Genomic DNA, 23,472 nt, shown 5'->3' with positions numbered 1-23,472 from the left:
ATGGCGCCGCCGGGCGCCTGAAACAATCCAATCCCTCGCAAATTGAAAACAAAAAGCAAATCGCAGTAATAGTGATCAGCCGTCCGGCGACTGATGGTCAGTCTCATCCATTAAGTAGCCTCAGCAATCTTCTCTCCTAACATCCCCTTCACAACCACTGCTTGAACCACTCCGGGTTGAACCAGCCCACGCGGTCGAACGCCTCCCACAGCTGACTGGCCTTGTTAACGTCGATCTTGCACGCGCTCTGCGCCGCAGTCTTGGTGAAGTTCTTATTGTCTTTGAGTGACTGCAGTCGCGCTTGGAAGATCTTGCGCTTGTTGGTAAGGTAGATGGCCGCGCTCAGCCGCAGCGTCGATGCCACCGCCACTTCTTGTTCGTGGAGATGGACGACGTCGGCATCGGTGGGGGTCAACGGATGTCCGTGCCAGGTGACTTTGAGCGATCTGGGCATGGTGTCGAGGTCGGCGACCGGTGGCGCATAGTCTGGTAGGTCCGTCCAGTTGACATTCTCCCCTTCCACCTTCTTGGTCGGGGGTGCGCGCTTGTGCTTGGTGGTGGATTCACGTTGCGGGAAGGCGGAGTCGACAAACTCATGCATCGTACGTGCCTTTGGTGTTCGTCGCTTGGAGGGCGCAGCCTTGACTAGAGTGGACGGCGCGAGGGGTGCCTTGACCTTCGCAGGGACTCGTGCGGCGGCCGGTCGCGGTTTGGAGACGCCAGCCGGTCGGGTCAGCGACTCGAGTTGCCGCCGGTCCTCTTTGTGCAGATTCCATCTCGGTGACTTCTCGGGCTGCGGCAATAGGCGCGGCCCTCGCATCTTCTGCAACTCCGCCATGCGATCTTGATAGTACTGCCACGCTTGCTCCTTGGTGGTGACGCCGAGATTGTGAGGGTAGTGGAGGGTCTGTCGCACAGGGGCGGGGGTGGCGAGCGTGGGTGATGCGACCGGCTTGACGATTGCCTGCTTCGGCGACGGAGAAAGTGACGGCTCTGTCGCAAACAGCGGTTGTTGCGAATCGATGCGCGCACGAGGCGTCTGCTCGGGATAGAGGGGTGAGTCGGAGACGGTGAAGCCGATGGCGGAGGTGATGCTGGGGAGGGTGGTGGTCTTGGGCGAGGCGGGCGGGGTGTGGACGATGGGGGACAGTTGTGCTGGCTGTCGGACTGCCGTTCGCCACCCTTCAAAGACCTCTTTCTGCAGTTCCTCGTCGTCGAGTTCTTGGTGGGAGAAGGAGTCGACCGTGTTCTCGGGTGGGGTGAAGAGATAGCCTGCGGACTGCAGAGCAGTGATGTGCTTGGTGTGCTGAGCGGCCATGGTGGTGGTAGTGGTAGAGGGGGAGGGTAGAGGAGAGTGTGAGGAATCGTGGGAGGTCATGAGGATGTAAGAATCAAGTCGGGCGCAAGAGAGTGGGATGGGGCAGGGTGGCGGTGCTGCGTCTTATATTGTGCTGCTTAACAATGGCGTCGGGGCGTGAAGTCCGCGTAAGTCCGTGGGTGAGATTGAGGGGTGGTGACTGCGGTGGGCGAATGCGAAAGTCGGGGGAATGGTGAGACCGGGGAGCAGGCGGCCTTTTGAAGTCAGCAGGCAGCGACGGAAGGGAATGTCTTGTGTGACTGTGAGGCTGTCTGAGGTGAGTGTGCGTGCTAGGCTACAATCGCCGGGGGAGGGAGCGGCGAGAATAGTGGGATGCGTGCGTGAGTGGGAGGCGAGAGCGAACTAGGCAGCCAAGGATGATGACTGCGAGGGAAAGAGAGAGAGACTTAGCCTGCGCTGGCATCAATGACCATTCGCCAAGGGGTCAATGGGGGAGGCATTGCATTGGACTGCCTGGCACTGGACTGGGCCGCGTGAATGCGCACATGACACGGCGATGGAGCGAGTTGGGCGAGAGGGATGACGGGCGCTTAGCGAGCGCCGCCCGCCGAGAGAGAAGGCGCTGGAAAGGCATCATCCAGGAATGGAAGGCGGTGATTGGCTCCCTCGCTCCTGCTCTGTCCAGCTGGCCACCTGGACATGAGGTAGATTGGGTAAGCCGGAGGGGGGATGCGTGGGCTGGAACTCATGTTGCGGACGTGTACCAGTGACAAGCGCGCGCGGTTCGCAAGTGACTCATCCCACTTTTCGCCCACATCGAATGCTAGTGCACACCACCGCACGGAACAAAGGCGACATCACACTCCGGCTTGGCGGTTTCGCCACACTTCCTCGTCCGTGCCGTACCCTTCCACCGCCAAGCCCCGTGCTTCGGCCGACTCCTCCGCCACGGCCGTTCGCCGTCTCCTACTCCGTTCATTCCGTCCGCAATCATCTCATCTCATCCCATCATACGAGCATGATGACCGCAGCATTGCACGATTCCCGCGTCGTCATCTATTCTTAGCCGTTCCACTCTCATTCATCATCGACGACCTTCTCGTACGTACCAGTATCGAATGCGCATTCCACGCGCTACTCGCCGCTTCGACGCTGCTGCGCCACACCCAATGACCTCGCCTCGCCCAGACTCTCTACGTATCATACATGCGTACCCCTACACTTGCCACGCCATGTCCAATGGCAAACATGCACCCCAGATCCCCCGTCGTGCAAGCGAGGTGACGCAGGGCAGGGCAGTCTTTACATAACGTACGGATAAGTGTCTGTCCGAACCGCCCTTATTCACGGGCTTCCGATGGGATTATCCATGGACGTACGACATCCGGCTTGGTCACATGCTCCAATCCGTATCGAATGTTTCGCCACCCGCCATTGAATGCTCCAATGCATGCACAAATCGAGCGAGAGGCTAGACGGACAATTGGAAGTGTGAGCGGTAACTTCTCACGCGTAGTAAGTCTTATTATGCGCACAACCAATGATGCCCTCTTCTGCATGTGATCGCAGCCGTCGCAATCAAGATCTTTGTCCTCAACGATCATGATGATGCTTGCTGACCGCTGGTGACGAGCCTACCTCACGCAATATGCAAAGTCGAAACGTCTCCCGCCCCAGATGTCGCAGAGTTGACGCGAGCAGGATAAATGCTCTCGTCATCGTTTGACGCGGAGTGGCGAAACCAACGGTCACTTCCCTGCAAGGCAGTAGCCATTGGCCCAATCGGGAAACCCTGGTCACCTCCACGGCACGCAGTCACGTGCCTTCTTTCCGTGTTGGACTTCACGTGATTCTTGATTGCCCGCAATCTAAGCATTTGCTCATCTGGCATCAAACAGCCGATCAACACCGGACTTGACATCCCCTCTCAATTCCACTGCCGGAACCAAATCTCCATCCACTCCCTGCTAACAGCCTTCAAAGACCCCAACGTAGCACTCAAAGGAACCGCGTTGCCCACGTGAAAATGAGCACCATAGCTCCCGCTCTGCAAACTCTCAAAAAACTCCAGCAGCTTAATCGCCGGATTCAAATCCGACGCCTCCTCGCCATCGGCCGCACTAGCCTGCAGCGCGAGAATCCAGCTCTCCAGGCTGACCGTCTTGACCGCGCAACCCTGCGCCTCTAAACAGTGCTGAACCTCAGGCACCAATTCGCTCCACTCGCATGCGCTCGGGTTCAAAATGTCGTAGAATCGCGCCGTGCAGCTTCCACTCGAGGCGCTCTTCAGGCTGCTCTCGGAGATCTCGATGATGGTCCGCGCCACTAAGTCCACAGGGATCCAGCGTATCTCGTTCTGCCCAGCAATCGAGTCCGGCAGCTGTTTGAGGAATTTCGAACTCGCGATGAGGGACGGAAACCACTCCTGCTTGTTCCAGATGCCTTTGTCTCCAGTAGTGACGGGCCCAGTAATCTGCCCGATTCGCAATACGACACTCGAAGCGTGGTTCATCTGACTTGCTCGCTCGAGAATTTGCTCGCTGACGAATTTCGATTCGCCGTAGCCTTGCGCTTCAGGCGCCGTCCAGTCCTCGATAGCGGTCTCGGGGACCTCCTCGTCTCGGTCGTGGTGCGCCTGCCAGTGCGAGGCGACGCTAATGCTGGACGTGAAGATGATTGGAGGCTGGAGAGGCGCCGCGGCGGCCAGGTCGATCAAGTGTCGCACGCCGGCAACCTGTGGCTCGAAGGATTCCAGGCCTAGATTGAAGTTGACCTGCCATTGGTTGTGAATGATGAGGGACGTCTCTTTCATGAGTGTTTTGTAGTCCTCGTCGTTGAGGCCGAGGTGAGGTTGTCCGATATCGATGGCGAGGAACACCACCCGCGAATCGAAGGACGTTTCGAGTCCTTTGGCTGCGTGGCGCTCAGCCTGGATCCTCCCGGCGTCCAGTCGACGGTTCAGACAGTACACCTTTCGGATTTGGAGGCTGGGAGACGTCAAGAGCTCGTGTAAGATGTATATCCCCAGAGACCCAGAGCTGCCGGTAAGGATGACAGTCTCAGGCTTGCGTGTCTGACTTTCTGCCTCTACTCTGGGAGACCTGGGAAGGATATCTGCAGTATATTTGGCAAAGAGGCGGCGCACTTCCTCCGCACTGGAGTTGCCGTTGCCATTCGTCTCGTGAGCAGATGAGAGTTCCCGCAGTGCCGATGAGAGCTTCCTACACGTCGAATGCCGGTATACAAAGTGATTGTCGATGGCAGCCGTCACGGCGAGCATCTCAGGCGTTGCGGAAGAACCAGCGGTGACGGCGAGTCTGAGCGCTTTGACAATCCTGACTACCGCCAGAGAGTCGACACCGTAGGCGACGAAGAGATCGATGTCAGTGTCGAGACCTTTGATTCCTAGCGTGTGTTCGATCAAAGACTGGATCGTGATGGTCACTTCCTCTACAGGCTGTGTAATGTCGATCACTTCGGCGGGTTGGTCGTCTTTTCCACTCTGTGGCAGAGCGGCCTCGCTAGTGCGCGCAAACAGTTCTTCAATCTCAGGACCAAAGAACTCTACCGTTGCTCGTCGCTGGATGGTGCCTTTCCCCGCTCGAAGAAATGATTTCTCAGCCGGTGCGATCATAATGTGGTCCTTGCTGAAGATCCTGCCATGCGCGGGGACAAGGTCATTCGCGTGTTTGACGAGATGCCACATCTCGTCGGTGATATCAGGCTCCGACATTCCCCTAGCAGCTGATTGAAGCTCAATGATGGCGGCTGAATGGAATTGTCCTTGCCCGACAATCAGCGCCCCCTTGACTAGCGGTGAGTTCTGGAGATGGCTCTCCATGTCTACGGGATTGATCTTCTCGCCGTTGGAGAAGACGATAATGTCGTCTGACCGGCCGATGTTCTTCCAGTGATGAGGCCGAGAAGGATGCTTTGCGTACAAGTCATGCATGGGGAGTTCGTTCAGATCTGGGAAAGTATACCAAGCAGCGTGGTAGGGGTCGGTCGATTCGTGGCGAACGATGAATTGTTCGTAGACTCCTCCGCCGCGATCGCGGAACTCTATCCCCTTCATGCCAGGGTCGAAGTAGTGGTACTCCCAATCCTCGTTGGCGTAGTGTTGCAGCGTAGGGGCCATGAGAATCTCCGTCGAGCCGCAGCTGTTGATTAGCATCGTGACTTTGCTTATCTCTTCTCCAACGTCATGGGCAAGCGGCCCTCCGGTGTAGCCTACAGCCTCGAGCTTCGAGAGCCTTGCCAAGCCATTCTGGCCACGAGCGAATTCTCCTAGTAGGGAAGGGGCCATGAACACCATGTCTGGCTTGTAGGCCTCGAGCATGTCTTCGATCAATGGAGTGCTTATGGGGACTCCGCTAGGGACGGTCATCACAGTGTAGTCGTAGAACAACGGGCCCAGGAAACCGAGGGCGATTCCGCCGGCCTATAGAAGTATTAGGTTGGTTGGAAGCTCTCCGTCCGACAAACGTACATGGAAGAATGGCAGTGCTACCTGTGTATGAGATGTTAGTCATAGTCCAACCGGCACGTGGCCCAACTACCCACAAGAATCGTCTTCTTTCGAAAGTATTCTGGCTGCATGGTCAAGCCGTCGACTCCCGGATGAGCGTTCTTCGCATCGATAGTGCTGGCCCATCCCAACGAGCATCGTATAGGCTTGGGGATCCCAGTAGAACCTGTCTGGTCAGCTCCATCGCCAAGTATATATCCGAGAGCATCCACCTTACCGGAAGTGTGCAATATGGCAAAAGGGTCGAGTTTCCCTTCGTCGAATGATTTGTCGTATGGATACTTCTGGCCCCGCGTGAAACTCAGCATATCAATCAGAGACGGGACCGCAACGGCGCGGATGTCCGCCATGTTGCCCACTAGCAATTCTTGGGACTTGATATTGGCATCGTGCAGTAGGACTGAGCAATTAGTGAGCGTGAACAATCGGTGTTGAGCCTCGATTGTATTTCTCGGAGAGGGAAGCAGGATCTGCGGAATAATCAGAAACCATCGTTTCCATACTTGTACTATGGAGATCGTTACCTGATGTCCAGTCTTCGATGCGGCGAGCGTCATGATGTGATATCTGAGGTCGATTGGTCCGATGTACGCAAGGACGTCATCCTTGCTTTGTAGTACATTTTTTGTCAACCAGAATGCCACTGTGTCCACGATTGGTGCTAGCTGCTGAAAGTTGACTTTAATCAAACCATCAGCGACTGCACTTGACCGTGGTACGAGAGCATAGACTCCATCCGGGTTCCGTTCAGCCTGCTCATCGATAAGAGAAGGGACCAGGCGGTGTCCGTATTGCGGTTTGAGAGAGGCTGGCTGAGCCATGTTGTGGTTTGAAGAATGTCTGAGAGATGAGTGTCGAATGCGAGTACAGCATCGGCATTTTCGGCTTCATATACGACCTCCGCGGTCGCCACCGTGATGCTGTAGTGTTGCAAAGCCAATGCATGTCGCAACGGACTGAAGCACGACGGAAGAAGTGTAGTGCCCTGATTAGGAAAGTACACAGAATGAATGTAGACGCCAATGCAAAGCTAAGCCTTGCGCCTGCATGAATGGCCATTCCGCGACGCAGATGCGTAGCTGAGCTCTCAAAACGAACCTGCAAGCTTTCGCTATCGCTGAGTCGGTGTGTGCGATCAAAACTCTACAGCTCACCGATATGTGCAGCGTGTCCGAACCTGGAGCTCGTAGTGGAGAACCCGCGGACGGTGGTGGAGGCTGGCAATGCCGCGTTCAGGTCTGATCTGCTGATCGAGTGGAGTTTAGAGACCCTTACGTTCGTCGAACAGATGCTGCAGATGACCGCGTCGTCCTTGCAATGATCAGGAGCAAGGTTGTATTGCTGTGACTGGAGGACGTGAGCTCGACGACAGCTGACTAATCAACGATCCCTTCCCGTCGGTCACGTGGAATCTTTTCGTTTCACTTCACTTCGTGCCGTGAGCGGCCCAGAAGAGGAGCACAATGTGTTACCAGTTCCTCATGTAGGCCCGTGACGGCTCGCAACGGGCAAGCAGTGTCGTCTTATCCTCTCCCTGAGGCTGGACGACGTGAAGGACTGAATGTCAACTCTCAACCTCACCTGAAGGCCAGGTCTTGACCATAACTTGAAAGACAAACCAAGATAGCTTAAGTGGACACCTCTCGGATTACAAGGACGAGGAATTACCAGATGAGTCGCAACATGGTATCCTCACACTACTATGGAGCCGTCGAGAACTCCACTATCGACTTTCGCTCCGCCAGTCAACCTCACTTGACAAACGGCGACGTCTGCCAGCCACCCATTTTGCTGCAGAAATGACATCTCCACCAAACCCACGCGAGATCATCGCATCTCTCATCTCATCCATCCAGTCTCAAGACGGCGAATCGTCAGCCGAACAACCCGCGAACCCTCTCATCAACCAAACTCCACATCTCCAAAACGCCCTCCTCACTCTGCACGTCCTCTTTCCCAACGAGCTCCTCCCCGCCCTCGATCTGCTCGACCGCAACCTCATCACTCGTCTCATTCTCAACCAAGCACACCCTCAGCACAACCAAAATGAAGGACCGCACACCCAAGCTCCCTCCAATCCTCACCCTCTTCCCAGACATCCTCCCCGAACACCCTACGCAGTCAGCCAAAATCCGCGCCCTGGAGAACTTCGGCCACTACCCAACCTACCACACCCCAATCCAGCCTCATCGCCATCGCCTGCGCGCCTGGACAACAAGCAACCTCAACCCCCACACCATCCGCATCCGCCTCCTCATCAAAGCCAAAATCTGGACGGACAAAGTCCTGCGCTTCATCACCCGGACCCCACGCCCGGAAGTCGATTTCCAGCCTCTGGCTTCGCTTTGGGACGGCGGCGCGCGGATGTATACGTGGTGAGATCCGCTCAGGTTCTTTCCAGTCGGGGTTATCGTGGGGTGAAGTACGCTCAGCCTGCTGTTGCTTGCTATGAAGTCCGCTTGGAGGCGTGGAGTTGTTCGTGTCCTGCGTTTGCGTTTGCGGCTTTTCCTGCTACTGCTGCTGCCATTCACACGCCAGGGGAGACTAACCCAGATTCGAGGCGACAATTGCCTGATTCTCGACGAGAGAAGTGGACGTTTGGAGGAGATCTCATCAATCTCCCTACTGCTGCCATGCCGCCTGTGTGTAAGCATCTGCTTGCTTGCCTTCTTGTCGAGCACAGCAGTCTCTTTGCTGGAGCCGCGGAGGAGCGCGAGGTTGGAGCGGAGGAACTAGCGGGCTGGGCAGCAGGATGGGGTGACTGAGGTAGGAGGCGCAGGAGAGGGCCGGTTGTTATTCTCATACATACGTCTGCGAACGAAACGCTTGGAAGCGTCACACGCTCTCTTCGCGGCGCTGTTGCGCTTCATGCTCCTGACGCCCAGCACCTATGCAATGCCATGAAACGATCTCCCTGTATCAAACACACCTCCTCAGCCCTTCTTCTTCCCCTTTTCTTCCTTCTCCTCACTTCCCTTGGCCTCCTTGTCCGCCTTCTCGCTCGTCCCATTCAACATCATCTTCTCCTGCAGCTGCAGCTCCTTCTCCACCTTATCCTCTTCCTCCTCCCGCTCCCGCTTCTTCGCATCCTCGTCCTCCTGCGTCCGCTTGTTCTGGATCTTGTTCTCAATCAGGTCGTGGAAAGCGGTGATGGCGCGTATTAAGCTCGACAGGTAGATGGCCATCAGTTGGTCGTTGGTCTTCACGCTCATGGCTCTGGCCAGCTCTGTGTTCTCCGACAGGCCTGCGGTGAGATGGCCGCCGTTGACTGTGCCGCCGTTCACCGTCGCGCCGTCTTTGGGGATTGCGGCTTTGGGGGTGCTGAGGTTGGGGAGGAGGTTGAAGACATCTTGCAGGTTGCCGAGGATCGCGTGGTTGACGGGGAGGTCGCCGTCGAGCACTTTCTGCAGGTATCGGCCGATGTCTTGCAGGCGGTAGTGTAGGCCTTGCAGCGATTGCAGTTGGGAGGTGATGCGCGTGCTCAGCGTGCCGACCGCCACATCGCGGATGTCGCGCAAGAGATGCTCCACGCCAATCTCCTCTGCTTCCTCTGCTTCGATGATGCTCGGGGTGTGGACAAAGGTCTTTGCGGTGGTTGTGCCGTCCTGAAGTGTGTGATTAGTCATTATACAAATCAGCGTATCCCGACCACACTCACATCTTTGATCTCCTCCACCGCAAAATAGGCATCAGTCGGCACGCCCATATCCCTGGGCTGGACGTCGACGATGACAAGAAGTGGGTTGGGGGTGTATCGCTTGAACAGCTCGTTGATCTCCAAATCGCTCGCCCGTAGCTTGGGCCCGGTGTGATACCATCCGATCAGCTTCTCCCTCGCATTGACCTTCTTGAACATGTCGTTCATCGACTCGACGTAGTTGTGGTCCAGGAACCACACAGAGGGGTCCTTGTCATCTTCTTCGAAGGGCACTGTAGGTTGGACTCGTTAGGACTGTGTCTGCCATCACCACGCCACTTGCGACATGTTTGCGCATCTTACCAGCAAAGCTGTTGGACACCCGCACGCTCGTGCCCTCATTCTGTCCTAATAACACGCCGACAACCCGTCTCTTGGATCCTTTGGGTGATCTGCCGTAGTGATCTGCTGCGGAGAGGAGGACAAGCTGTGCTGCTATGTTAGCGCCACGTGCCGGGGGTTTGCAGATCTGGCGCACCCACCGGAGCGATGATGACACTCTTGTTGATGTACTCGAGCGTTTCCTTGGTCGTGGCAGGCATGGTGGAGGATGGGGGGATGAGTTGTGGCGCACAAGATGGACGGGTCGTTTGGTGAAGTTCGCCGCGGATGGCTTCCCCAAACTTTTGGCTGGACGTGCCAAGACTGCGGCTCAAGGCTGCTTCAGCCACGCAAGACCGATTACGTGAAGTTGAGATTCACGCGTTTGCGATGATGATCTGTTGACCACTTTCAACTAAATATACCCAACACTAGATTGCGAAATCCCGCTTATCTAGATACAATGGAAGCCCTTCATCTCTCGAACGGATCCGTCCATGGAGGCAACCCGGACAGCCCATCATCACCAACAACCAGCTCAAGGACCTTCGAAAGCTCAGAACTATACAAAGGAGTCTACGACTACGTCAAACAATACATGTCCCGCTTCGATGCCTCGCACGACTTCAACCACATTTTACGCGTAGAAGCACTAGCAAACCACATTTTACGCGAAGAACAGCGTGAAAACCCAGACAAGGAATTCGACAACCAAACCATCGTCCTCGCCGCCCTGCTCCATGACGTCGGCGATGCGAAATACGTCCAGCCAGGCGAGAGCGCGGAGCACATGATCGATCAGGTATTACAGAAGCATGGGTGTCCGCCTGCCTTGATAGCCAAAGTAGCGCTCATCGTGGAGCACGTGTCGTACTCGAAAGAAGTCAAGCGGCCGCAGCTCGTGCAGGCCATCCTCAACTCGCACCCTGAGCTGGCCATTGTGCAGGATGCGGATCGCTTGGATGCTATTGGTGCCGTGGGCATTGCACGGACTTTTGCCTTTACGGCGGCGAAGATTTCGTCGGAGAGGGGGTTGGAGACCTCTATTGACCATTTTGGGGAGAAGTTAGAGAGGTTGGAGGGGATGATGAAGACGGAGTCGGGGAGGCGGTTGGCGAGGGAGAGGACGGAGAGGCTGAAAGTGTTTCGGCGGTGGTGGGAGGAGGAGCAGGTGTTGATTTCTTGAGATGATGTCCCCGAGAGTCTGCCTCTTTCTCGGATCTCCTTGATCCTTTGAACAAGCGCAGCGCGTCCTCTAGAGGCTTTGCGTCCTGATAGCGGTGTATGCCATGCATGGTCACAGGCCCCATGCATACTATTAGCGTAGAGGTTTGCGTATCCTTCAGGGACAAGTCGCGCAGAAGCCACCACAAATGCTCCCGCAAAGCCATCGGCACTTCGTCCCGCGAAGCCATGACCTTCTGTTCATGTCCGCATCAACGAGTCATCCTTGCTCTGATCCATTCTCGGAGTCGACGTCCCTCGCCAGACTGCGCAAGCTTCCAATTTGTCCCCATCAACCACACCAGCCCTCACCCCGCCCTCTTCCCATCCATCTTCCCCCCAGCACCAGCACCAACCCCCACCTCCTCCCTCTCAAACAACAAATCCCACCTCCTCCTCAAACTCCGCACAGACTCCTGCGTCGTGTTCCCCTTCTCCTTCTCCTCGCGATTAATGCGCACAGCAGCGGCGGCGATGCCTACGCTCAGGGCGAAAATGGGGTCGAGACGTCTGCGGTTTCGGGAGGGGTGGTTAGTTTTGGGACGGGGGAGATGGGAGAAGCGGGGAGGCGAGTGGTACTTTGAGATGATGTAGGGGATTGACATTGCGACACTTCAACAAGCTGATGGGATGGATGGCGATGTTATCTTTGGTGGAGATGGTGGAGTGTCTGTTTAGATTGGAGTGCTTGTTCGATGCAAGTTGAGGTGAAGCTCGAAAGGTGACTAAGCGAGCGATTGGAGCATTCGTGTTGAACACAACATGAACAATCGTCCAACGAGACAAAAAACAAAGCACCCACTCCGACTCGAACCCAGGACCTGCGGCCAAAAGACCAAAAAAACAAACTCCTTTTCACAGGAGGAAAGCAAGGCGAGACTCGTAGGACCCCAACAGGTTTGCATTTTTGTGGCCGCCGACCAACAGATCTAGTAGATGCTGCGGATCATTGGTTGACCGGCATGGGCAGATGATTCAATATGTAGACGATGGAGGTTGTGACGACGTTTCGCCGAGCATGCTATATCTGTTGGAAAGGGAATGTAATTACAGTCATCGTGCCGTGAACGGCACTTCTTGTTCATCGAGCCGGCTATGAGCAATTTGTGACAGGGAAGATTCTTAGGCAGAGGCAGCTTAGGTCGAGACGTGAGAACAGGCTCGTAGGTTGATGTGGTTGATGAAATGTGAAGACGATCATTAGGGCAGGCTGAGTATGACTGAGACAGGCTCATAAGCAGCAGGACATTGCGTGTCCACGTTCACAAGGTGTATGACCCGTACGCATGAGTCAAGCAGTGTAGGCGCCCGCGTCATATGACAACGATAGACTGCAGGGAATAGGGAAGGCAGAAACGGGTCGAGCATGGGGTAGAGGGATTCGCAGCTACCTGGACGTGCTCCTAGAGTTGTAGGTCGAGCACACAGTCCGATACGACTGTCGTCGTCGAGCTTTCAGCCGCGTGTGTCTTGCCCGTTCCGCCCCGGTTTGTATCTGTGATTGAGGATCCGTATTTGCCAGCTCTTGCACCATATGAAAATCAAGCCCATCGCCATAACCTCGTCGCAAGATATCCTTCTCGTCCTCTCAAGCGCCGCTTGTTCCATTCATCGTTTGCGCTTTACGAAGACTCGCCGAAGGTGTTCTCGCCGGAGTAGCTACAATAACAAGTCAGCCTTGAGTCACACTCACGCTTTCCGGACAAGCCACGTACGTGATGTAAAGGAATCCGTCCTCATCCTTGTGCTCCTCGTAGATGCTGCTCATGAGCGCAGCAGTCGGCGGCAGCACCTCGTCGACGAAGATGAAGATGGCCTTTTCGGGGCTCAACTTGATGCGCTTGCGGATGACGTAGACGAACTGGCCGACGGTGAGGTCGGCGGGGACGAGGTACTTCTTCTTGTCGATCGTCGCAATGTCGCTCTTCTCCACCTTCTCGCAGATGACGGGGATGCGGTCGGAGTACCTGGGGCGGGGGACGGGTTAGTCGGGTGGAAAGGAGGCGAAAGAGGGGGGGTTTCAGAGGGGGTAGAGGCGGTACTTACTTGCTGCGGATCCTCTCTGCTTCGGCCTGTGCTGGGGTCAGTACGGAGCTGGGTGGGTGGTGGGGGTGGTGAGGTGTGAAGGCGTGGCAGCACTGACCTTGCGCTTCTCAAAGGGATCTGTTCACACAGCTGATCAGCACGCTGTCTTGCCTGGCTGCCGTCGGGGCTCGCTTACGCTCATCCTTGAACTTGGAACGCATCTTGCTGGAGTGGGTGCCGGACGCGGTGACGCTGGTGGAGTGCGACCGATAAGCGTATTCGCGTGCTGTAACAGGCGTACAGCTTGGAGTTCACTTGGTAGAAGGTGTTGTTCGGGTGCAGGCGGGTTGAGAGGATGGATTGTAGGTCGATAGGGGATGGTTGGTGAAGGCAGGGTGACGCGGGAAGGTGATGCCTGGGAGGGAGGCGGAGGGTGGGGTAGGACAGGACGGGACAGCGACACCGCCACTTCGCCCGCTTCGCGTATGTAAGCAACGAGTCACATGCACCACCCAGCCAGCACGTGATTATATGTTATCGTCTCACGCTCACCAACAAAGAAGCCCGGATTGCGTGCCGCTTTAGTTGCTGGAATTAAATCAAGAATGACAGATCCCAGAGAACAAAGACGTCCGTCCCATTCACATCATATCCATGGACACCAACGCTTGCTACCCCGAAAGCCCGACAATAAGCAGCAACGCTCCCTGCCTGCTACCCTTACATAGTAGATGTGCTGAAGTAAAAGTCGTCCCAAAGATACTCGTAGTCCTGCAGCAAATTGCCCACCATGTCCAGCAGCGGCTTGTTCTGCAGCTTCTTCGCAAACCCTTGGATCATTCCCTTGGTGACATTCTCATAAAATGTGCCGCGCATCGCCCACCAGCTCAGCGCCCACCCTCGTCGCTTCAACTCCTCCTTCTCCAGCTGCGTGAGTCCTCTTGCGCCGCCAGGTCGTCTGCTTTCGAGGTCCTTCTTTGCAAGTTGTCGCGCGGCGTATTCGATGCTGATGCCGAGTAACCACGGCCGCCAGTCTGCCTTACGCTTCCCTTCATCTCGTTGGCTCCAGTATGACATGGCGGCGGCGTAGATGACGGGGCGCAGAATGTACATGATCTCCGCTGCCTCGCCAATCCCGCTAACGCGATGAAGAAGCGCTTTGGGCGGTTTGATGTCGTCGGCGGTGAGCACTTTGGACATCAAATACGATGAGATGTCGTTGGATGTCGGGAGAGGCGGTAGGGTAAGAGATGTGCGCGGCATGGTCCACTGCTCACTGCCCGCTTCCGAGAATGTAGTCGTCTCCGATGGCGGACTGTGTATCGTCTCCTCCTCCGCCTTTTCCTCCATAGGCTCTCGCTCGGGCAGTGGCGGACTGAGCAGCGGTCGCGAGTTCGTCAGTCGCATCAGCACCAATCGACACAACGCTTTGATCGCCTCCAGCAGCACTACCACCCTCCATCTCGTCTTCTCTCCTCTTCGCTTCGCCATCATCTCCAGTAGCAGCTCGGTGTACTGCACCACCTGCAGCATCGTCGCCGTGCGTCGGTAGGTGGGACTTCGCGAGCAGTAGTAGCGCGTGTAGCGGTTATGCGGGCTCTGGTGCTGCTTCTGCTGCAGCGAATGCGCCAGCGCGCGTGTGAGGAGGGAGTCATGGTAGAGCGAGAGGAGCTGGACGGAGGAATTGAGCGATTCAGACGCAAGCTCGGATTCTCTGAAGCGGCCGGGGATGATGTAGGCAATGGAGCGCAACGCGCCCTCTACCTGGCCCACCGCGCCGGCGTTCTTGGTGATGAAGTCGCTGTACATGTTCAGCCATTTCTCGGGCAGTCGGACGACGACTTTGGTGTGGTCGGCGGCGTGCTTGAGCTGCTCCATGGTGTCGAGGAGGGCAGACTCGATGAGGGTGTGATGTCGATGGACGAAAGGGTGAGGAGGGCAGCATGTGAACGCGCCGTCGATGGAATGGCCACGACGAGCCGAGGCTCTGCCGAAATTCGGAGGGCTGGAGCGACTCTTGACACTTCACCTCATCCAACAACTACATTTGCCCTAAGATCTTTTATTATGAAGGTCACGAAATGTGACAAAGTCTCTATTTGACATCTAGGATGTACAAGCTCGTTGCAGGCCGAGATGCCAATACCACTACTCTCCGGACATCTACCTGCATACTCAGAGCCTTGCGATCGATCTGCAAGGCCTCTCTCACCCATTCTAGTCGATGAGAATGCGTAAGTCGGGCATTGTAACGAGTCCGGGTGAATGACCGGATGACAATGGTGAATGACAATGTCAACCCATTTTCATTTCACCCTGACAAAGAGCCATGGTTAAAATAAGACACAGTGTGAAGGACTTCTTCTTCACCCATGAGCATCCTTTGTTCCTTTGTTGGATTCAGGCCTTTCTCCTTCTATATATGTTGTCCTCTTCTCTCGATCCTGAGAAGTCTTTCCTCTTCCCGCACGAACACAAGAACGAAAACAGCGTACGAAATCGAGACTGCACCGGCAAGATTGTTGTGCATTGAGGGACAGCCCACATCGACGGGCCCCAACCGCCACCACTCTCCAACGCAATCTCGATCGACTCGCTCTCTTCGCCCACCGTTCGCAAAGGCAACTTTTCAACTTTATTTCCACTCCGACACCTCCAGACTCTCTACACTCCGCCTCCCAGACCTCTCTTCCTCGCCGACAACCCAATCCAACCAAGACACAGTCATGGGACCACGGATTGAGCCCCCATACCAGGGCAAAGGTAAGGCCCGGCTCCCGATTGTGCTCACTAACCATCGAGCTGCAGTCACCAAAGCCAACGCTTACCGTACCCAATCGAACAGACGCAACGCAATCGCCGGGTTGACGAAGAAAGACACAGCAACGGTGGCGCTCTTCGACCAGGTTTGGGGAACGGAAGCTGCCAAAGACACAGATCCTGAGATCAAAGCTGCCCAAAGTGAGTTTCTCAATCGCATCATCCTCTCCGAGCCCTCCTACCAAGGTAAAGGGAAGGGCAAGATCGCTGCTGCGACCGTTCGCGAGAACCTCCGGGCTGCCAAGGCTAACCTGGATCTTCAATTCTTCGGGAGACGCATGTCAGTCAGCAGTATGACGAGCGAGGAGATCGATGAAGTGGCTCTTCACGGCATGAAGCACGGAAAGGGATCGCCGCCCAAGGCAGATACCCGGAGCAAGCTTCAAAAGAAATTCATCTCAAACCCCTCGCATGCCCAGAATCGACCCAGCAAAGGCGGCCAATCGGTCGGTACGTTCATGCGGAGATTCAACGGTGCTGGACCCAGCTTCGTGAAAGCCCCGAGTGTCCATAAATCGTCTGAGCCGATGGAGAGCAACGACAAAGACAGCGACGCAGCCAACCTTCCCCTCGCTATGAGCACCATCAACCTGAACACGCAAGCTGCAGCCAACCCATCGACTCCCACCCACTCTCCCGTGTACGAAGGCAGTGCAACCGGAGACATCAGCCCCCTCAGTCTCTCCGGCTACAGCGACGAGGACATGGACGCAGCGCAAATCCTCGTCCCCAAAGACAAGCACGCCAAAGCCAAAGCGCAACACAAAAAAGAGGTCATTCGCCTCTGGTACCAAAAGACCCAAGAGCTATTGCAAGTCCTGTCGGAGCTGCCGGATGTCGACGTCGAGGCCAACCTTTCGGGCGTCGCCAGGACGCTACGGATGTCTGAGGCGATGCTGAGGGCGGAGATTGGGGTGCTTCGCAGTGCCGATGACTTTGTTGGGTTGAGTGTTGATGAGGAGGATGAGGAGCTTGAGGAGGATGAGGAGATCGAGGAGGATGAGGAGCTTGAGGAGGATGAGGAGATCGAGGAGGATGAGGAGGTTGAGGAGGTTGAGGAGGTCGGTGGCGGTCTTGATGAGGAGATGTGACTGGACTGGCGAGCACGGCATTGATCAGGGTAAGTCAGGTGAGTTTGCAGCGTTCTTGGGAAGCATACCGGGTAATGTGGAGCGTTCTTGGGAAACATCATAGCGGGAAACGGCGTTTTGGAGTTGCCAGATATAGTAATGTCTAATGGGATTTGCTTCCTTGCTTAAAAAAACACCCTCTCATCGGTTTGGAGTATCGTGACATCCGATTTTACTTTCCAAGCCAAGCTGCACCGCGGCCACGATAAGCGAAAACCGACCTTCCATTCCCCAAGCCGAGGATTGGTATACTTGCGCTGCCCAAGTGGCTACTGCAAACGGTGTTTTCATTTTCGTCACGGGCTGCTGGCTCATCTCGCCAGATCTCAACGCCATCCCATGGCCCATTGAGAGCGCGAGACACGCGGTGGGCTTGTTCTAGATCCGCGACTTCGAGGAGAACAATCTGAGCATTGACTCGGAGAGCAATATCATGTAGGTGGTGGTAAAATAAATCGCCGTCATGAGCGTCGTTCAAGGAGCCGTTAGCGTTCGCAGGAGGCACAAGAGCCTCGTGTGGTTCGAACTTGCGGACTGAGGGGGATGTATTGCGCCAGTAGTCCGTGCTGGAGATGTAGGGCGGGTTCGAGATCAGGATGTCGAATGTACCCAGCTGGAGAGTTTCCTCCCCTCTCAACACATCGGCGTACATGAAGGTCATGGCTTTCAGAGATTGATGCTTTGTAGAAGTGCTCGATGAGCTCCACCTGAGAGCTGCGAGCTGGAGGCGCTTGTTCTTCTCGGCCAGTCTCAATGCGACAGAGGAGTTGTCTACGCCCACAACATCCAGTCGGGGAAAGCTGTCGTTCTGGCCCTTATGTCGAAAATAGTACTCATGCTGGAACAACAGTGGTATACACCCCGTTCCCGTGCAAAGATCAAGTACACGAAGTCGAGGAGGTAATGTCTTGCCGGCAGAAGAGAGAAGGTTGACGAGATGTGTGACAGAGGCCGCAGTCTCTTGTCTATACAAACAATCAGATAAAATGAAGCAGTGGCACAGATAAGTGAACAGACCTTGGGATCAATACGCCAGGTCGGCATTGAATCTCGAGCGGACCGAAGTACTCAGTCCCCAAGATGTATTGCAATGGTTCGCCTCGTGATCTTCTTAGAACATAGCTTTGGAGTAGTCGATTGGCGTTCTGTAGAGGAGCATTTCTGCAGATATGTTGTGCATGATCCCTCAGCCAGGTCAGCTCCCGGTAGCTCGAGCGTAGATCTCTACATATTGGCAGCAATCTCGCGACGAGCGGGCTAGTTGCATGGGTTCTGCGAATCAGTCCTGGATGGATACGCGGCATGCAATGAAGGAGATTGGCGAGGACGACGACTTGGCCACACACCTGCAACAAACGAGTATACGCCTTGTTGTGAGGCGAAGATCGGAAGAAAGTCCGGCAAAACCTCGGAGGCGAATTAGAGTTTGGCATCTCCCGGGAAATCCTCTCTTGCTCCTCTCCGTCTTTGCTTTGCTCTCCCAGCTCCGTCTCACAGCTCCAATTGCTTCCCATCGCCACTCTACGCCATCCGTCACTCCCTCAAGATGCTGAAGAAGTGCGTACAAGCCCCTTGCAGGCCCATTGGTGATGGCACTGACCCCGCAACAGCGGTATTGCGCGCGCAGCCCGCGCCCATGCCTTCCAGCGCACCATCCGCCCAGCCGGCCTCCGACAGGCCTTCCAGCCCAAAATCAGCGTGCCCATCACCTCCCAACGCTTCCAGAGCTCCGAGAATGCGAAGGAGGGCAAGGTGCACCAGGTCATCGGTGCCGTCGTGGACGGTGAGAGCTCCGCTGCAACCCCCGGCGACGACCGGCAAAGCTAATTTCGTGTCCTCCTCCAACAGTGAAATTCCCTACCGACGTCCTCCCACCCATTCTCCAGGCCGTCAACACTGAAAACAATGGTCAAAAGCTCGTGCTCGAAGTCGCTGTACGAAAATCATGATGAATACAATGGCTGCACGGAAAGCTAATACGAGAAAAACAGCAACATTTGGGCGAGAACATCGTGCGATGCATCGCCATGGACGGTACCGAGGGTCTGGTGCGTGGCCAAAAGGCCACTGACACCGGCTCCCCCATCATGATTCCCGTCGGGCAAGGTACGCTCGGGCGTATCATGAACGTCACGGGTGACCCCATCGATGAGCGCGGCGAGATCAAGCACGAGAAGAAGCTGCCCATCCACGCCGAGCCTCCGGCCTACGTCGATCAGTCTACCTCTGCCGAAATCTTGGTCACTGGTATTAAGGTCGTCGACCTGCTCGCCCCGTACGCTCGTGGTGGAAAGATTGGTCTCTTCGGAGGTGCCGGTGTCGGCAAGACTGTGTTCATTCAGGAGCTGATTGTGAGATTTGCTGAGCTCCTTGATGTGAAGAGTATCACTGACTTGCTATTAGAACAACGTCGCCAAGGCCCACGGTGGTTTCTCCGTGTTCACTGGTGTCGGAGAGCGCACCCGCGAGGGCAACGATCTCTACCACGAAATGCAGGAGACTGGTGTCATCAACCTCGACGGCGAGTCCAAGGTCGCGCTCGTATTCGGACAGATGAACGAGCCCCCGGGTGCCCGTGCTCGTGTCGCCCTTACCGGTGTAAGTACTTGTAGAACCCGGCCACTTTGGGTACTTCTTTATACTAATCTATTACAGCTCACGGTCGCAGAGTACTTCCGCGACGAAGAGGGACAGGACGTGCTCCTCTTCATCGACAACATCTTCCGTTTCACGCAAGCCGGTGCCGAAGTGTCTGCCCTGCTCGGCCGTATTCCGTCTGCCGTCGGATACCAGCCCACTCTAGCCATTGACATGGGTGGTATGCAAGAGCGTATCACCACCACCCGCAAGGGCTCCATCACTTCCGTGCAGGCCGTCTACGTGCCCGCTGACGATTTGACCGATCCCGCTCCGGCCACCACCTTTGCCCATCTGGACGCCACGACTGTGCTTTCGCGTGGTATCTCCGAGTTGGGTATCTACCCCGCCGTCGACCCTCTGGACAGCAAGAGCCGTATCCTTGACCCTCGTGTCATTGGTGACGACCACTACAACACCGCCGGTCGCGTGCAGCAGATTCTGCAAGAGTACAAGTCGCTGCAGGACATCATTGCCATTTTGGGCATGGACGAGTTGTCGGAACAGGACAAGCTCACTGTCGAGCGCGCACGAAAGCTGCAGCGTTTCCTCAGCCAGCCCTTCACCGTCGCCCAGGTCTTCACTGGTATCGAGGGCAAGCTGGTCGAGCTGAAGGACACCATCTCCAGCTTCAAGCGCATCATTGAGGGCGAGGGCGACGACCTGCCCGAGGGTGCTTTCTACATGGTCGGCGGCTTCGACGAGGCGCGGGAGAAGGGCGAGAAGATTCTCTCGGATCTCGAGAAGTCTGGCGACTCGTAGATGCAGCAGTAGCGGGGTGAGAGTGAGAGGAGGAGAGCGGAGAGGGTGCTGTATAGAACACTGGAGCGCCTAACGGGAAGAAGAGGCGCGGCATGTGTTTGTGGTTTTGTAACCGTAGATATCGTGAAAGTCCTTCTCCTTTTCTACTCAGGTGGCTTTGCTTTTCTCATCGCTAACTACTGTACGGCCTTTGCAGTGTGCTCAGCCGCGAGGTGTCCTCTCCGAGGTGCAGCGATGTGGTAAGGCTATGTGGGTGACGTGCCCCACTTGGTTGCTTGGCGCAACTTCATCGAGAGGGTCTCGAAGTGAACGCCACCACCCGCAGTCACTGCCCTGCCTTCACTGAAACTCGAAAGCTTGCCACTGCCTGGAGTGACGTTCACTTCACAAACCCATCACTCCATCCAGGCCCATCGTCTCTACATCTCACTACACATCTCTTCTTCTCATCCTCATCCCTCCCACCTGCCGCCAAACGGCCCCGCCATCAATATGAAGCTCACCTTCAAGGACCTGAAGCAGCAGAAGTTCACCATCGACGCCGAGCCCAGCGAGACCATCGGTGCGGTGAAAGCGAAGATCAGCCAAGAGAAGGGATGGGAACCGGCGACGCAGAAGCTCATCTACTCGGGCAAGATCCTTCAAGATGACAACACCATCGAGTCGTACAAGATTGAGGAGAAGGGCTTCATCGTCTGCATGACCTCCAAGCCCAAAGCACCTCCCGCGCCCAAGCCCGCCGCTCCTGCTGCTGAGCCATCTACACCAGCTCAGGTTGTTTCGACTCCCGCCGCCCCCGCCGCCCCTGCACAAACGACGACGACCACCGCGGCAAACCCTCCAGCTTCGCCCTCGCCGGCCCCGCCGTCCGCCCCGACCACCACCCGCACAACCGAATCCAGCAACTTCAATGATCCTTCCGCATTAGCCATGGGCGAGCAGCGTGCCGCCGCCATCGCCAACATGGAGGCCATGGGCTTCCCCCGTGACCAGATCGACCGTGCCATGCGTGCCGCATTCTTCAACCCCGACCGAGCGGTTCAGTATCTGCTAGAAGGCATTCCGGAGAATCTTCAACAAGAGCAGGCGGCACAGCAGCAGCAACAACAACAAGCGCAGTCACCCCAACAGCGCGGTGTGGCTGCGGCTGGCGGCAACACAGCGACGTCCCCTCCCCCTGCTGATGTGGGCGGTGACGAGCCGGTCAATCTCTTCGAAGCCGCAGCGGGTAGAAATACCGGAGGCGCAGGAGGTGGGCTTGGAGCCGGGCTCGGAGCTGGGCTGGGAGGAGGCGCTAGAAGCGGCGGAACACCAGGCAGCGGAGGTGCGGGAGGTGGTGCAGGCGGTGCTAATAACCTCGACTTCCTCCGCAACAACCCCCAGTTCCTGCAATTGCGTCAGGTCGTGCAGCAGCAGCCGCAGATGCTCGAGATGATTCTCCAACAAGTCGCCGCGGCCAACCCGCAGCTCGCTCAGATCATCACCCAGAACCCGGAACAGTTCATGCAATTGCTTGCCGAAGATGGTGGTGACGAAGACGTGGCCTTGCCTCCCGGTGCTCAGCAGATCTCGGTGACGGAGGAGGAGCGGGAGGCGATCGAGAGGGTGAGTTCAGATCGTTTCTGGCTTATGGTTCATTCGAATCAAGCTAACACATCTCCTGCAGTTATGTCGTCTCGGCTTTGAGCGCGACATGGTGATTCAAGCCTACTTCGCCTGCGACAAGAACGAGGAGCTGGCGGCCAACTTCCTGTTCGAGCAGCCGGATGAGGGTCCAGATGACGCTCCTGGCAGCTAAGGGTGTGAGCAGGTGAAACTCGTGCCCTGATGGAGAGAGGAAGAGTTGTCTACGCTCGCCCGCAGTTCCAACTTTCACTTACAAAAGCACGAGAGTGTACTTCAAGCATGTTGTGATTGAGACTCTCACTACTACTAGTCTGCATACGGCTGCGATACCAGGGCTGCGAGGAGCGTAGGCTCAGGCTGTGTGCAATGGATGAGGCAGAGATTGATAGTTAGCTTACGCTAATACGATCGTGAACGTTCCGTAGCAATTGTTTCGTGTTTACACGGTGTCCCAGTGGTTCAGTCTCAATGATCTACGAGTCTTTCTTACGATCCGTGCCAACAAAAGCAACAGCCTTGACGACGATTGATTTCGAGAGAAGTGGTTGCACGGGCAGCATTCGGACAACTGCAGTCACAAGATGGGTGCTTTGTTGTATCGTCCACGACGCTCTATTACTTCCTCAACCTCACGAACCTTTCCTATCCTCACATATCAACACATCATTACGTTCACTCCTTGACATGCGGCCGTTGGACCAAGACTTGGCGGCACTGGCGGAAAATTGAAAACCGTCTAGCGCGGCACGCTGATTGGCTCGGGCGGGAGAGCGCAACCCAGAAAGCTTAATGCGGTCGAATGCGAATGGATTGATGTGTTGCCGTCCTGCCCTTTGATCGGAATCGACCACGCTGCACGTTCGTCCACCTCCGCATCATCCCCCCAATCACGCGGGTGTTGTTCGTGGGGAGTCTGTTCGCTCGGGGCAGAACTTTGTCGTTGCGTGCGTCTCTTATCACGCCCTCCCCGTTACACGTTGTGTTGGCGGTGCGGCCGTTCCCTTTCCATCCGCCTCCTCCAGGGTGACCTTTTGTTACCTCGACCCACGACACTCTATCGCGTCTACAATTACAGGGAACCCTACAGATCTATCAGGTACGTTGACCCTTTGCTTTGGTTGTGTTTTGGAACGGCTGTGATGCTTGGTTGCCGTCGGGGCCGTTGCCCCTTCGTCACCAGCCGCTCCATCGCACCATCGACGCCGCCGCGTGGTTGCGAGTCGTTTGCGTCGCGGAATCTGTCATTCCAACGGCCTCGCTGCCACATGGACTTGACACAACCTGCTTGATGCTGTTGCAGCGACGCACTCCTCTTCATACCGAGCGTGCGTCGCGGCGGCAGTAAGCAGCCTGCCACGCCTCCTCGACCCGCCAATTTTCATCT

At 56.1% G+C, this 23,472-nt stretch overlaps 11 protein-coding genes across 11 annotated transcripts; 5 read left to right on the top strand and 6 right to left on the bottom strand.

The window, feature by feature from the left end:
* Positions 1–148: 148 nt before the first annotated feature.
* On the bottom strand, positions 149–1,318 carry BDY17DRAFT_313924 (uncharacterized protein; the record flags this gene model as incomplete). Its single annotated transcript, XM_033735772.1, has 1 exon — positions 149–1,318. One exon carries the CDS (start codon positions 1,316–1,318, stop codon positions 149–151), a length of 1,170 nt encoding a protein of 389 aa, XP_033585207.1.
* Positions 1,319–3,245: 1,927 nt separating this feature from the next.
* Positions 3,246–6,667, bottom strand: BDY17DRAFT_328167 (uncharacterized protein; the record flags this gene model as incomplete). The annotated part of the gene is made up of 5 exons (XM_033737804.1): positions 3,246–5,759; positions 5,808–5,828; positions 5,882–6,012; positions 6,064–6,316; positions 6,371–6,667. The coding sequence occupies 5 exons, from the start codon at positions 6,665–6,667 to the stop codon at positions 3,246–3,248; spliced, it is 3,216 nt and encodes a 1,071-aa protein (XP_033585206.1).
* A 616-nt stretch (positions 6,668–7,283) lies between these two features.
* On the top strand, positions 7,284–8,695 carry BDY17DRAFT_55706 (uncharacterized protein). The gene has a single exon (XM_033738503.1). It carries the CDS (start codon positions 7,646–7,648, stop codon positions 8,609–8,611), a length of 966 nt encoding a protein of 321 aa, XP_033585205.1. The 5' UTR covers positions 7,284–7,645; the 3' UTR covers positions 8,612–8,695.
* An 84-nt stretch (positions 8,696–8,779) lies between these two features.
* BDY17DRAFT_328165 (26S proteasome regulatory subunit rpn-8) lies at positions 8,780–10,085 on the bottom strand (the record flags this gene model as incomplete). The annotated part of the gene is made up of 4 exons (XM_033737803.1): positions 8,780–9,451; positions 9,505–9,776; positions 9,847–9,970; positions 10,026–10,085. 4 exons carry the CDS (start codon positions 10,083–10,085, stop codon positions 8,780–8,782), a joined length of 1,128 nt encoding a protein of 375 aa, XP_033585204.1.
* Positions 10,086–10,327: 242 nt separating this feature from the next.
* BDY17DRAFT_258301 (uncharacterized protein) lies at positions 10,328–11,050 on the top strand (the record flags this gene model as incomplete). Its single annotated transcript, XM_033731762.1, has 1 exon — positions 10,328–11,050. One exon carries the CDS (start codon positions 10,328–10,330, stop codon positions 11,048–11,050), a length of 723 nt encoding a protein of 240 aa, XP_033585203.1.
* A 346-nt stretch (positions 11,051–11,396) lies between these two features.
* On the bottom strand, positions 11,397–11,693 carry BDY17DRAFT_328163 (uncharacterized protein; the record flags this gene model as incomplete). Its single annotated transcript, XM_033737802.1, has 2 exons — positions 11,397–11,598; positions 11,668–11,693. The coding sequence occupies 2 exons, from the start codon at positions 11,691–11,693 to the stop codon at positions 11,397–11,399; spliced, it is 228 nt and encodes a 75-aa protein (XP_033585202.1).
* A 1,017-nt stretch (positions 11,694–12,710) lies between these two features.
* On the bottom strand, positions 12,711–14,991 carry BDY17DRAFT_258574 (peroxisomal membrane protein-domain-containing protein; the record flags this gene model as incomplete). The annotated part of the gene is made up of 7 exons (XM_033731789.1): positions 12,711–12,747; positions 12,804–13,055; positions 13,135–13,160; positions 13,232–13,251; positions 13,310–13,338; positions 13,429–13,581; positions 13,838–14,991. 7 exons carry the CDS (start codon positions 14,989–14,991, stop codon positions 12,711–12,713), a joined length of 1,671 nt encoding a protein of 556 aa, XP_033585201.1.
* A 104-nt stretch (positions 14,992–15,095) lies between these two features.
* Positions 15,096–17,130, top strand: BDY17DRAFT_55655 (uncharacterized protein). The gene has a single exon (XM_033738502.1). The coding sequence runs from the start codon at positions 15,486–15,488 to the stop codon at positions 17,022–17,024; it is 1,539 nt and encodes a 512-aa protein (XP_033585200.1). The 5' UTR covers positions 15,096–15,485; the 3' UTR covers positions 17,025–17,130.
* A 105-nt stretch (positions 17,131–17,235) lies between these two features.
* BDY17DRAFT_258260 (S-adenosyl-L-methionine-dependent methyltransferase) lies at positions 17,236–18,367 on the bottom strand (the record flags this gene model as incomplete). Its single annotated transcript, XM_033731758.1, has 2 exons — positions 17,236–18,028; positions 18,081–18,367. The coding sequence occupies 2 exons, from the start codon at positions 18,365–18,367 to the stop codon at positions 17,236–17,238; spliced, it is 1,080 nt and encodes a 359-aa protein (XP_033585199.1).
* Positions 18,368–18,509: 142 nt separating this feature from the next.
* On the top strand, positions 18,510–20,671 carry BDY17DRAFT_305529 (P-loop containing nucleoside triphosphate hydrolase protein). The gene is made up of 6 exons (XM_033734885.1): positions 18,510–18,620; positions 18,674–18,846; positions 18,912–18,997; positions 19,055–19,414; positions 19,467–19,661; positions 19,719–20,671. The coding sequence occupies exons 1-6, from the start codon at positions 18,610–18,612 to the stop codon at positions 20,460–20,462; spliced, it is 1,569 nt and encodes a 522-aa protein (XP_033585198.1). The 5' UTR covers positions 18,510–18,609; the 3' UTR covers positions 20,463–20,671.
* Positions 20,672–20,790: 119 nt separating this feature from the next.
* BDY17DRAFT_305525 (XPC-binding domain-containing protein) lies at positions 20,791–22,515 on the top strand. The gene is made up of 2 exons (XM_033734884.1): positions 20,791–22,067; positions 22,129–22,515. Exons 1-2 carry the CDS (start codon positions 20,955–20,957, stop codon positions 22,258–22,260), a joined length of 1,245 nt encoding a protein of 414 aa, XP_033585197.1. The 5' UTR covers positions 20,791–20,954; the 3' UTR covers positions 22,261–22,515.
* Positions 22,516–23,472: the final 957 nt, after the last annotated feature.

Source organism: Neohortaea acidophila (assembly GCF_010093505.1).
Source record: "Neohortaea acidophila strain CBS 113389 unplaced genomic scaffold BDY17scaffold_13, whole genome shotgun sequence".
NCBI lineage: Eukaryota > Fungi > Ascomycota > Dothideomycetes > Mycosphaerellales > Teratosphaeriaceae > Neohortaea > Neohortaea acidophila.
This window is presented reverse-complemented; position numbering and strand designations above follow the sequence as displayed.

Coding starts and splice junctions, on each gene's coding strand:
- BDY17DRAFT_305525 (XM_033734884.1), top strand. CDS start 20,955: ATGAAGCTCACCTTCAAGGACCTGAAGCAGCAGAAGTTCACCATCGAC. Junction 22,068..22,128: donor AGCGGGAGGCGATCGAGAGG/GTGAGTTCAGAT, acceptor CATCTCCTGCAG/TTATGTCGTCTCGGCTTTGA.
- BDY17DRAFT_55706 (XM_033738503.1), top strand. CDS start 7,646: ATGACATCTCCACCAAACCCACGCGAGATCATCGCATCTCTCATCTCA.
- BDY17DRAFT_55655 (XM_033738502.1), top strand. CDS start 15,486: ATGAGCATCCTTTGTTCCTTTGTTGGATTCAGGCCTTTCTCCTTCTAT.
- BDY17DRAFT_305529 (XM_033734885.1), top strand. Junction 18,998..19,054: donor AGCTCGTGCTCGAAGTCGCT/GTACGAAAATCA, acceptor CGAGAAAAACAG/CAACATTTGGGCGAGAACAT. Junction 19,415..19,466: donor TGTTCATTCAGGAGCTGATT/GTGAGATTTGCT, acceptor ACTTGCTATTAG/AACAACGTCGCCAAGGCCCA.